Source organism: Sorex araneus, chromosome X (genome assembly GCF_027595985.1).
Source record: "Sorex araneus isolate mSorAra2 chromosome X, mSorAra2.pri, whole genome shotgun sequence".
Taxonomy (NCBI): Eukaryota; Metazoa; Chordata; class Mammalia; order Eulipotyphla; family Soricidae; genus Sorex; species Sorex araneus.
The window spans coordinates 24,815,157-24,827,825 of record NC_073313.1 but is presented as its reverse complement, the minus strand read 5'-3'; the positions used below and the strand labels follow the sequence as shown (position 1 = coordinate 24,827,825).

Sequence of the window (12,669 nt, the reverse complement as noted above, 5' to 3'; positions counted from 1 at the left end):
GAGTAATTCCTGAGTGCAGAGGAGTAACCCCTGAGCATCCCCGGATGTGGACCAAAAACCAAAAAAAAAAAAAGGCACACTTTCCTTTTGGGAGTAATAAAAAGGAGAAACTGATGAAACTGATTGTCGTGATGGTTGCACAACTCCAGGACTCAACACCCCTGAAATGGACGCTTCGGATGGGTAAATTGCGTATGTGAATTACATCTCAATAAAGGTACTTAAAAATAAACCTGCTTCAAGTGGGCCACAAATTGCTGACCCGTGGCCTAGCGTGGATGATAATAATGAACTAAATAAAAAGGCAAATACTGAAAAGAATTTCCCCCCTTCTCTTTCAACAGGAATGAAATCAGGCTTATTTACTCAAAAAAAATTTGTCAATGATGTGTAGCTAAGAAAATCTAACACATTCATTCACATCATTTTTTATTTCAATTAAACAAAGCCAGCTGATTACATTCTAAACCTGATTATTGCACTGTAGTATTATCAAAGAGAAAACTTCTAAAGTGCATCAATTCAGAAGGACTCGAAAACCATCTCTTATTGTTGGAGCCCTCAAATTCACCAAGTTTAAAATGACCACAGAAGTACAAATTTCAAATTAAGTGAAAGACCAAATTCCTCGGATAATAGATGCTTCATTTCCCAGTGTTGTTTTGCCATTTTTTTACATGTAATTTTCTACAGAGCGCCGCTTCTCTCACTCTTAGAACATATTCTTTATGTACAATGGTCCTTTCCCCTCAAAGGAAACTGTGTCAAGGTGCCAAGTCATTGCAAAAGGCAATCCTGACGCTCTGAAACGAGCACTCTCCTGAACACAAAACGTGGGTACCTTTCTCATGATAATCAAGGGCATTGTCGTCCAGGTCATCGTCAAAAATCTCCCGGCCATCTTCCACGTAGCCAACACCATCTGCAGGCACAAAAATTTAATATGGAGATCAATTTTCTACGAGTGGCTGATATCCATGCCCCCCAAATCAAAAACCTATTTAAACCCATCCAGACAGCCTTTGGTTTTTTTCAAGAAAGTTTAGACGCCATGATTTACAAAGTTCTTTACCGCAGAGTTGCAGATGGAAAATGTCCCCAAGCTCCAGCTCCTGACCCTGTCACCGCCCCCAGCCCTACGTGCGGCCTTAGAGGTCGAGTGGGTCAGCACTGCAGGGTCCGAGCAGGGCCACATCCTTGGGCTTCGGCCATTCAGAGAACTGCCACAAGGTGCTCCCGGGTCCCCTAAACACTGCTGTGGAGACACCCACACACCAAGCCCCCACAGCAGCCAAGCCGAAAAACGAGTCTACACCTCTTCCTGTGGTTAGCAGGCACGAACCCAAGAAACCCCAGCCTCCGACCAGGAACAAGAGGCTTCCCACAGCGGCCACTGGATATTAGGGTCCACCTTCCAACAGTGCCTTCCACTGCCCAGGCCACATCCCACGCCCGCAGCCATGCATGAGACTCACAGCCATCCTGTTCCCACAATACAAAGGGACACCCCAGGAGAACAGGGCTCCAGCCAATTCCTCAGCATTTTGTGGGAGATTCACATTACGTTGGGGGTGAGGGGTTGGTCCACACCCAAGCCTTACTCAGGAATCACTCCTGGCAGGGCTCAGGGGACGTTATGGGGCACTGGGGATAAAACCTGGGTCAGCCTCATATAAGGCAAGCACCCTCTCCTGTCCCACACATTCTATCTTGAGATATGGATTTATATTCTACAAAACGCACCCCCCAGCAAATCAACTAAATCATGCCCCCCCCAAATCAGCTATTGCTCTCCTCCTCTACCCTCAAGTAATGTGTAGGAGGAAAAGCCAAAGCAGAATGATCTCGACGGTGCTTTACATCTGCCCACGTGAAGCAGCAATCCCAACCACTGAAAATCTGTCAAGGATGAAGCATTCGTGGAACATAAAATAACATAATATGAGTCTAACACCCAAGGACAGTAGAGACAAGTGCCAGGAAGTTTGTTCCACGGTTGGCAGCCTGCCTCATGAGGAGAAGGCAGCTGGGCTAGAGAAGGGATCCCTAAGTCAATAATGGTTGGAGGAATCATTCAGGACGGGAGATGTGTGCTGAAAGTAGACTAAGGACCAAACATGATGGCCTCTAAGTATCTATCCTGCAAACCATAATGCCCCAAAGTAGAGAGAGAGAGGAAGAGGGAATTTGTCTGCCATAGAGACGGGGGAGGGTTGGGATGGGGGAGTACTGGGGACATTGGTGGTGGAAAATGTACACTGGTGGAGGGATGGGTGTTCGATCATTGTATGACTGAAACTCAACATGAAGGCTTTGTAACTGTAGCTCACAGTGATTCAATTTTTTTTAAAAAGGATGGAGCACGGTGTCCGGCAGGCACTTGCTTTCCACATACCATCATCCACGATCCAGTCATCATCCTGGCGAGACTGAACTAGCTTTGAATACTGCTCCTCATCGACTTCTTCATACACGTTTGTGAAGTCCTCCACCTGCCATCACACCAGTTTGAGAAAGCTTCAGATGAAGTGAAAGCGTTAAACAATTCGGAAGGGAAAATGATTCAACTGAGACTGGAAAGGCACCCTGAAGGAGTAGCTGCAACCACATCATGAGTTCTGACATTCAACACCACTACAGGGTTTTCCTTAAATAGACATCAATTAACTTAGTATTCCTTTTAGGTGGGTGTTCACATAAGATATTAAATGATTCCATTAGCATAATACACTTGTCACACCATCAATTACTCATCTACTCCGTAAAAAAAAAACAAACTGAATTATAGCCAATTCTTCATTACCAGCTTTGGGGATTGTTCACTTCTAATTTCTATCCCATGCACGGCAAACCTGTAAGGTGTGCCATCTCCCTCGCCACTAGCTGCTGGTGCCCTGCAAATGGGCCATGATTTTCTTTAACCGTTCCACCTATCCAATATAAGTTTTAAAAAATTACCAAAAAATTACCTTCATTCTCCTCCCTCCAAAAATGAGCAAAACAAACATACACTTTATCGCTGAGCCACAACCTGGTACATTAGAAATTTTTCTCGGGGTGGGGGGGGCACACCCAACTGTGTTCAGGGCTCACTCTGATCTCCGCACTCAGGAATCACTCTTGGTGGGGCTTGGGGACGGAGCCCGGGTCAGCTGCATGCCAGGCAAGCGCCCCACATTCTGTACTATCTCCCGGGTCCCCACAGGAGGCTTTTGACAAGCCCAAATACGAACTAGTCCAAGTACTATTACTGTTGGTACAATTTTCTTTGGGAGGGAGAGGAAATTATCGAGATTATCTTTGTTGGTTCCAGTCCGCTAAGGCAGCATTCTCCAACCTTTGCACCCCTAAAGCCCAGGAGTGCGAAGTGGCTCTCTCCCTGGGCAGAGAGCCAGGAGGAAGCCCTGAGCACCACCAGCACGTGTCTGCACCAACGAGCAGCTAGAACTCTGGCAGCAGAGCAGTGGGCTTCAACCGTTCTCCGCCTGTGGACTGGGGGGCCTAGAACGCTGCCCTAGACACAAGCGACTCACATGTTCTCCAACCGCACCACAAAACGAGTTTCCCAAAGCCTTTGGAGTCAACACTTGTTTTTACTCTGTCCAGTCAGGACACAGCTCGTGCTCAACAGGGACTAGAGCAGTGTGTGAAGGAAAACCCGTCATGGTGTTTACATTTGAAATATCTGCACAGAACTCTTCAGAGAAACACTGACGTTAAAAATCCTTTGTGGGGCTGGAGCGATAGCCCAGCAGGTAGGGCGTTTGCCTTGTATGCGGCCGACCCAGGTTTGATCCCCAGCATCCCATATGGTCCCCAAGCACTGCCAGGAGTAATTCCTGAGTGCAGAGCCAGGAGTAACCCCTGTGCACCACTGGGTGTGACCCAAAAAGCAAAAGCAAAAAAAAATTCTTTGCTCAGCTGCGGTAAAAGTGCAGCGGGCAGGGCACTTGCCTTGCATACGGCCAAGCTGACTGATTCCTGGCACTACACATGGTTCCTCCCACCCTCACCCCCCACCTGTGCCAGCGTCACCAAGAGTGATCCCTGAGCAGAGAGCTAAGAACAAGCCCTAAGCATCACCAGATGTGGCCTAAACACCACAATGACAAAAAGTTTTGCTCCTGCATTACTGTCGTCCTCTGACCAAGTCTTCTTGATCCAGCTGACTCACATAGCTTGAATGTATGGTGCCAAATGACAAAAGTGCTTGTGCATTCGCCTTCCTGCCCAATACGGTAGAGACCACGGTTGGCTATGCAGACTCTTGAACCCAGTCAAGGCTCTGCCACCATGACTTCAGCTGTATCACCTCAGAAATGCTGGTCTATATGTGATCCAACTTCATTTGGTTATTGGAAGGATTCAAAAAGGAAAGGATTTGTAAAAACACTTAAAACTGTATCAGTTGGGGCTGGAGCAATAGCACAACGGGTAGAGTGTTTCCCTTGCATGCAGCCAACCCAGGTTCGATTCCCAGCATCCCATATGGTCCCCTGAGCACCGCTAGGAGTAATTCCTGAGTTCAAAGCCAGGATATAATCTCTGTGCATCACTGGGTGTGACCCAAAAAGAAAAAAAAATAAACCCTGTGTCAGCTGGTGGGGGGTGGAATCAAAAAAAAAAAAACTGTCAGCTACAAAATGACATAAGCAGTATTATGATTTTTCTTTTCTTTTGGGGGGGAGTTTGGGTCACGCCCAGTGATATTCAAGGGCTGAGACTCTGAGACTCTGCACTCAGGGTGCCAGGGATCGAAACCAGGAAGGTCACATCAAAGCAAATGCCCAATCCACTGCACTATCACTCCGGTCCTTCCCATTACTTAACCCCTTGCCTGAAAAGGCCCCAACGCCATTCTTAGGAAACACAAGAAGTTGTGTGGGTGGCAGCCACCCTGGCTCCGCTCCAGGCCAAAACACTGGAGTGAAGAAGAAAAGGAAAAGAGGGGTGCACAGTCCACCTTATACACCTTATACACGGAGCACGGCAGAGGCCAGGCCCAAGCCTCCACCGCGGCTCCCACACAACCGGGTCCGGGAAGAACAATTCTCTCCAGGGAGCAGCAGTGCTTAACTAGACTGCTCCACACTCAGGAGTAAAGTAAAAGCATCTGTAAGTAGCTCCAGTAAAGCCATCGAACTAAACATAGATGCAATGAGCTTAATAAGTTGGAAGCTATTTGCATTGCAGAATTTTAAAAGCATCTATAAAAAAATTTACAGGAATTTTAAGAGTTGAGTAATGTCTGTAATCAGTGACTCTACCTCATGTCCATGCACGTTCAATATTAAGAAAGAACTATTACAACAACTTGGGGAAGGAAATCTAATCAATGACAGGTGAAAGTTTCAGATAAAGGTGACGTGAAAACTACTTGGCAGTCTTGAATCAGAGAAAGCAGAAGAAAAAGAGCAGAATAAATGGTTACTCACTTCATATTTATACTTCTCACCAGCTTTAGCCCTCTTCAGTCTTTCTAAAGCTTCCTGGCGTCCCTTCTTTGTTTTCTTTTCTCGCCGGGATCTAGAAGTCACAAGATTCTCGGAATCTGACAAAGCTGAAAAAACAAAATTTACAGGAGATTTTATTCAACTGTCAATCATCTCACAAAAACAAAAGAGTTTCTAGCCGATAGTACCACAATTTCACTGCTATTCAAATGTTTTACAATGTACATAATTCAGGAAGCTCAGGAACAAATCTACAGCTCCTGTGCCTCCAGCAATTTTCTCTACGATCCACTGCAACAACTAACTAAAACGGGACTAAAACGTTAATACAGCATGTAGGGTGCTTGCCTTGCATGTGGCTGACCCAGGTTCGATCCCCGGCACCCCGTATGGTCCTCCCAGCCCCACCAGAAGTGATCCATGAGCACAGAGGCAGGAGTAAATCCTGAGCACAGTCGGATGTAGCCCCCAAACAAAAGTAAAGCAGGTGGCTACCTGCTTCCTCAAATTTAACTGCTCAGTCAGCAGGGATGAAAGACTGCCCAAATTCTTCCCATTGACAGTGATAAGCCATAAGCCAGTGAGTTGTAAAAAAAACAATTCATTTGTATTCCATTTACCAACACTGGAAAGGCTCTAAGGAGCATCTGTTCTTTGCAAAATACCGGAGGACCTGATAGCCACAAAACACAGAAAGACACAGCCCGCCCACATGCTTAGAGAACTTGCCTAAAATACGTTCTAACTCTAATGTCAAGAATGCGCACCCTAGCAGAGTTTCACTTAAAAGAATCTGGCATTTCAAGGGAAGAATATATTGGAAAATGTGAGAAATTAACAAAGATAATGCTGATTCGAGTCTTGATTCATGACTGATTCCAGGACCTCATTTAGTTGGTTGTGCCATTTTAGCATGATGGTGAAAATTTACAAAGGTTAAAATATAGGGGGCGGAGTGATAGTACAGAGGGCAGGGCATTTGCCTTGCACACGGCTCGCCCAGGTTTGATCCCCTGTACCTCGGAGAGTCCCCCAAGCCCGCCAGGAGTGATACCTGGGAGCAGAGCCAGGAATAAGCCCTGACTGCTACTGGGTATGGTCCCAAAACAAAAAAGATTAAAATGTACTTCAAGGGACCAGAGAGAGTACAGCGAATAGGGCACTTTCCTTGCACACAGCCAACCTGGGTTCCACCCCTAATGCCCCAATAGTCTCCAAGAGCCCACAAAGAGTGATCACTGAGCACAGAACCAGGAGTAAGCCCTGAGCACAGCCCAAGAATCAAGAATAAAATATACTATCAAAAGTTACTGCAGCACCAGGGGCCTTCGCAGTAATTTGACTTCTGAATTATTCATGCTTTTGGTCATTATAAACCGACCACCTCATACATATTTTGAAAAGATTTCATCCACAAAATTAAGACTTTCACATAGCGGCAGATGAATAACCAAGGGAGACAGCACTGCCTGCCAGCCACAAATTTAAGCTCAGCACAATTGCCATCTATGTCTGTGAAGTTGAGTATTTTATTGTATTTCGTGCTAATTATTTTATTAAAAGGAGTAGGCATAAAAAAGGAGTATTGATAAGAGGCATCCTAAAAGCTCCAGCCCTACTTGAATGTTCATAACAACATTAAGCTGTTTGACTAAGTGTTTGACTGAAATAGAAGATGCAATTTAAAGAACATGTACCAAATGCTGGCAATAGACTGCTGAAAATTCTATCTTAAAGGTGAAGCATAATTAGATATCGTATTTTTCCCCAGCTTTCTGAAAATGGAATCTCTGTAACATCTCAGTCTATTGTTTGACTTTCACATTTGACTTTTAAATACATTTTCAAAAAGGCATTAAGCAAAAATTAAGGAATGCAGGTACTTAATGATGACAGCCACAAAATCTTGGGTGTCACTCAAATGAGCTTGAAAACTCAAGAGCGGGCCTACAGAAAAAAAAAAGGTCTGCCCGATTACTAAACATGACCACAGAGAGAGAGAAGCTGGCCTGAGTGTACTCCCTTCACAATGCCCAAGTAGATTAGCCTGGCAAAATCTAGACATCTCTCAGCACGCTTTCTGCACAAAGTGACGATGCGGCATGTCACAGGGGTCTGGAGAAAATATCGACTGAGACAGTTGTCTGTCCCCAAGGGGTTCACACTCAAGGACCTGAGGCTCCCACCAATGCATCAGAATGGGGAAGTTAAAAGGACAAAAATCACGGCACTCTGGAAACTTACTGATGCCTGGAAAATGAGGGATAAGAGAGAGGAGAAGGGGCAGGAGCAGTAGTACGGCAGTTAGGGTGTTTGCCTTGCACACAGCCAACCCAGGTCCGATCCCTGGCATCCCATATGGTCCCCCAGAGCCAAGAATAAGCCCTGTGCATCGCTGGATATGACCCCGAAAGCCAAAAATAAAGAAAAAAGAAAACTCTAAAGAGAGGAGGAGAACTTCACTACTAGAGTGAGGAAAATGCACTCCGTGGTAAAAATTAGCATACGCCGAAACCAAGGGATGAAAATGCAAAGCGTATTTAGAAACAAAAAGTCAGTGTAGAGGGACTGGAGAGACAGTATACAGCGGGTAGGGCACTGGCCTTGCACATTGCTGACCAGGGTTTGATCTTTGGCACGCCAAGGGTCCCCTGAGCCCATCAGGAGTGATCCTTGAAGCAGACGTTCTCTCTGAATACTCCAGATGAACCCCGGTGGCCATAAACCTCTGGTACGAGGGACCAGTGACTAAAACTCCAGGCCACATGGAGGCCTCCCATATGGGGCCGTCCCTCCCCATATCCCCACCTTTCTGGGGTCCTGGCTGTCATGCCCACCAACTGCCTCCGGACTCCATTTAAGCACATGAACAGCCAAGATCCAGAGACTCGCAAATGCATCTCTGAATACAGCTTCTCGCCACAGGGATGTCTCCGAACCTCAATTATTTCAAGTTTTAGATATCCAGGAGTACACAGCCGCATGACATCCTGAACTATTCATAATAGGCAATACAAAATAAATTATGTAGCATCTGCCTGTGGGACAGGCTTTAGTGAGAAAATTCAAAATAATGGTGGAGGGAAGGGGTAATGGCGGTGGGATTGGTGTTGAAATAGTGAGTGTAATCAATTGCTGTGAACAACTTTATGAAAATAAAATTGAAAAATAAAAAGGAATGATCCTTGAGCACAGAGTCAAGGTAAGTCCTGAGTGTGCTCCCCCCTCCCCAAAAAAAACAAACCAACAAAAAAGTCAGTGTGGAAAGTTCAGTTCCACACATGAGCAGAGTGAAGGCGAGAACAGGGACATTAGAACAAGTAGCACACTCCGTTGTGCCTTACGAGCTGGCATGGGATCTGTGTGTGACGTCTCTGAGCTGCACTGACCAGCTGTCGGGGGTTGTAAGTGGCATCTGAAACTTGTTTGTGAAACCCACGCCCTGCCTTATGAGTCCTCATGGGACGCAGAGCCATGGTCCTCTAGAGAAGCTAAAAAAAATGGCAGATGCTCTTCCCAGAAAACCTTGCAGTTTGAGTATGGGAGTCAACAAACCAGGCTGGAGCAATCAGGACCACCTGTGGAGACTTTCCTTCAGACACAGCAGCAGGCGGAAAGAAGGTGGGCTAAGAGTGTAGGCATAGCAAGAGCTGCAGGAAGACCAAGAGCCAGAACAGCAGTGCCAGCCACACCAAAGCACAAGCGATAGCATCAAGCCCTTGGCAACGACTGGCAACAACCTCCTCGAGGACCCAGTTCTGTGGCAGTCTGAATCACTGTTCTTGGCTAAGCAGTCCCAGGGATGGGTCTGCAGGCCTGGAGCTTTTTCCCAAGGAGACTAACACAGAACCTTAGGATCCTGATGTGTGAAATGGAGGAAATCATGTATACCTGATAAATAAGGATTAAATCAAGATTTTTGGTTCACTTTATGTTCAGCAATATAGAAGCTCACGTGTATGTGTAGCATGAGGTTGTAACACACACATAAGCCTTGGACACCGCATCGAAAAAAAAACATGGTCTAGCTTCTAGAGAGAAAAATAAATTTAAAAGCTGTTTGTTCAAAGAAACCTTAACATCGCACCACTATTTAACATCAGAACTCCAGGGGAAAAAAAAAAACAACTATGTCCAGAGACTGGGGAGATAGCTCCAAGGGCTGGCGTCCATGTTTTGCAGGCTGGAGGCCTGGGTTAGGGTTGGGTCCTCCAAGCACCCACTTGACCACCAGGCCACAGTGAGTAGCCTGAGTCCACAGGAGAGTGGTCCAAATGCAAAATACCAGGCCCAGCCTACCTACCATAGTACCATCATTTTTTCTAAATTTTTTATTAGTGAATCACTGTGAGGTACAGTTACAGACTTACAAACTTTTGTGCTTGCATTTCAGTTATACAATGATTGAGTGCCCATCCCTCCACCAGTGCCCATTCTCTACCACCAATGGTCCCAGCATCTCTCCCACCACTCCCACACCATCTCCTCCACCCCAGCCCGCCTCTGTGGCAGAGCATTCCCTTTTGCTCGCTCTCTCCTTTTGGGTGTTGTGGTTTGCAATAGTGGCCATTAAGTGGCCATCATGTTCCGTCTCTAGTCTACTTTCAGCCCGCATCTCCCATCCCGAGAGGGCCCTCCTAGCACCCTTTACTTGGTGGTCCCTTCTCTATCTAAGCTGCCTTTTCCCCCAGCACATGAGGCTGGCTGCTAAGCTGTGGAGTAATCCTCCTGGTCCTTATCTCTACCATTCTTGGGTGTTAGTCTCCCATTCTGTCACTTTATATTCCACAAATGAGTGCAATCTTTTTATGTCTGTCCCTCTCTTTCTGACTCATTTCACTTAACATGATACTTTCCATCTTGATCCACCTATATGCAAATTTCATGACTTCATCTTTTCTAACAGCTGCATAGTATTCCATTGTGTAGATGCATAGTACTATCATTTTACTGAATGAACCACTCTGATTTTTTTAATCATTAAACTCTCCCTGATGCCTTTTCTAACAAAGAAATTATAGCTTTGCATGTGGCAGACGCCGATTCAAACCCAGGCACCACATATAGGCTGCAAGCACCACTAGGAGGGAGAGATCCCAGATCACTAAGCCAGGAGAAAGTACGGAGCACCGTCATGTGTGGCCCCAAACTACCCCCCATAAATGTTATATACCTTTCAACTTTGCACTGCTATTATCAAGCCTGTTCTAAAACTTTAGCAGAAAAATAGGCTTAGCTTTTCCTTTTTCGAATGCCTCACATAAGTTCATTAGCGAAAAAGAATAGCATGAAAAATCGAAGTAGAAAGTTTAAATATTTGGCTCAAAATTACTATCCGGCATACCATCACCCACCACTGAAGCAGACAGATTCTAGTCTGCAAGTAATAGCTTTCAGGTAACAATCTGTCTGCTCTAAAGTAAAAATTCCAATCACAAGTTCCCAGCAACTACTTAATCAACAGCATGAGTTAAGAGGGGTCTCAAGATTGCACAGTATCCTCCTAAGAGTGATTTCCTGATGTTCACAGATGACGTACAGTTTTTAGGGTGAAGAAAGGGCTTGGAGGCCAATCACTGATGGAGAGCGGCAGAGACTGTTCGCGCACTCACATCCTACATCCCATTTGTAATCCAGGCTAGTCGACTCTCCAAAATAAATTGTCTTAAAAACGAAAGGCTAGAAGAACAAATTGAAAGCTGTGATTCACAACTAGGTGAATGCAAAGGAAGCTGATTAGGAAGCCCATTCTCATTAATGGTGATGAATTTGAGTGACAGGAGATGTGACGCTTGAACGAAGAGAGTGAACCCTCTGATTTTAAGTTAGAAGTTCACTGAAGTCAAGTCACACTTTAGTTGAACACGGTTCAAAAAAATCAGAAATCAGACAGCCATTTGCATTTGTGTACTCTATTTTTGGAAATAAAAAGATTACCACTGAAAACGGCGTGATACATAGGGCATCTGCAATGCTGAGCAGGGCATTTTTAGAAGCCTCACTAGCGATGACTAGATTGTGAACACTATTTCCATGCAGCACTTGAAGAACTTTCCATAGAATTTGAAAGAGGTGGGGGGGGGAACTGTTCATGCATCAAGTAGAAAGCCATTACCTAAAAAAAGACAAAACGCATTTGTATCTGGCGACAGCAGATCTTCCTTAGAGCGTTCCTTCCGTGATGGGAAGGGCACACAGCCTTGCCCTAACCTGGGCCAGGGGCAGTTAACGACTTCCGGCCAAGACGGTGCGCCCAGTGACGCCGGGGCTGAGCAAAGTGTGCCCGGCACGTGGAGGCACTCAGCAGAAGAAACGGGAAAGGCCAGCTACTGCCGAGACAGGCAGTGACAGCGGGGCGGCAGCCCCCACCCTCGGCCCCCCCAACAGGCCCGCACCCATCGGGAGAGAGTTCTGCCCAGGACTGTCCGGCGTAAACCCCCCTGCAAGGAATCCCGCTCCGCCAGGAGGGTCCCAGCCCCAGACGACCAAGGTCCGCGCCCAAAAAAACACTAGTCAGGCCACCCGGATGCGCACCTCCCCAAGCACAAAATTCCAAGAGACCCCCTCCCCCAAAATCCCGAGCCCCAACCTCCCACCATCATGCCAGGGGCCCCCCACACGCCCGGCCAGGGCAGCCCGGACGCGGGATCGTCCCTCACCGCTCTCCCCCAGCTCGCCGTCATCGCCGTGCACGGGCGCCATGGTCTGCAAGCGTCCCGATTCCGCGCCAAGCAGCCCGAAAGTGGCGCGGGGGCCGAGACGGGCGCCAGGCGGACAGCCAATCAGAGGCTCCGCGCGCCGCGGACTTCCGCCTGGAAGGCCCCTGACGCGCCGCGCCGCGCCGTGCCCCGCCCCCGGCCTTCCCGCGGGCGCGCGTTTGGCGCCCGGTTATGACCCCTGAGGGAAGCGCAGGAGCGCCGGGAAGAGCGAGACGGGCGGAAAACAGAGGCGGGCGGGCGCAGAAGGAGTGAGCCCGGAGGCTGCTGCGCAGGCGCACCCCTTCCCCTAGGGAAACACGGGCGCTTTGGTGTAGGGTTTCTCAGACTGTCGGAGGCGATTTGCACGGGAAAGGGGCGCGGGCGGGCAGTCCTTGTAGGCGTGGCTGGACGGGGTTCCCAGGGGCCTGGGAAAGCTACTGCCTCCTGCTGCACGCGCGGGGTTTTGCCCCGTACACGGGTGTGAAAATAGTCGCTGAGTGATGCACACGTGTATAGAT

The 12,669-nt window shown here is 47.4% G+C and overlaps 1 protein-coding gene across 1 annotated transcript in view; it reads right to left on the bottom strand.

Annotated features, from left to right (window-relative positions):
- POLA1 (DNA polymerase alpha 1, catalytic subunit) overlaps nt 1-12,216 on the bottom strand; it is a 329,365-nt gene extending 317,149 nt beyond the window's left edge. Inside the window, exons 1-4 of the mRNA XM_055123017.1 lie at nt 12,113-12,216; nt 5,436-5,560; nt 2,396-2,492; nt 842-922 (exon numbers count right to left, since the gene is read on the bottom strand). Of these exons, the coding sequence (XP_054978992.1) occupies nt 842-922; nt 2,396-2,492; nt 5,436-5,560; nt 12,113-12,155 (346 nt within the window). The 5' untranslated portion in view covers nt 12,156-12,216. The remainder of the gene's footprint in view (nt 1-841; nt 923-2,395; nt 2,493-5,435; nt 5,561-12,112) is intronic.
- Between the last annotated feature and the right edge of the window lie 453 nt (nt 12,217-12,669).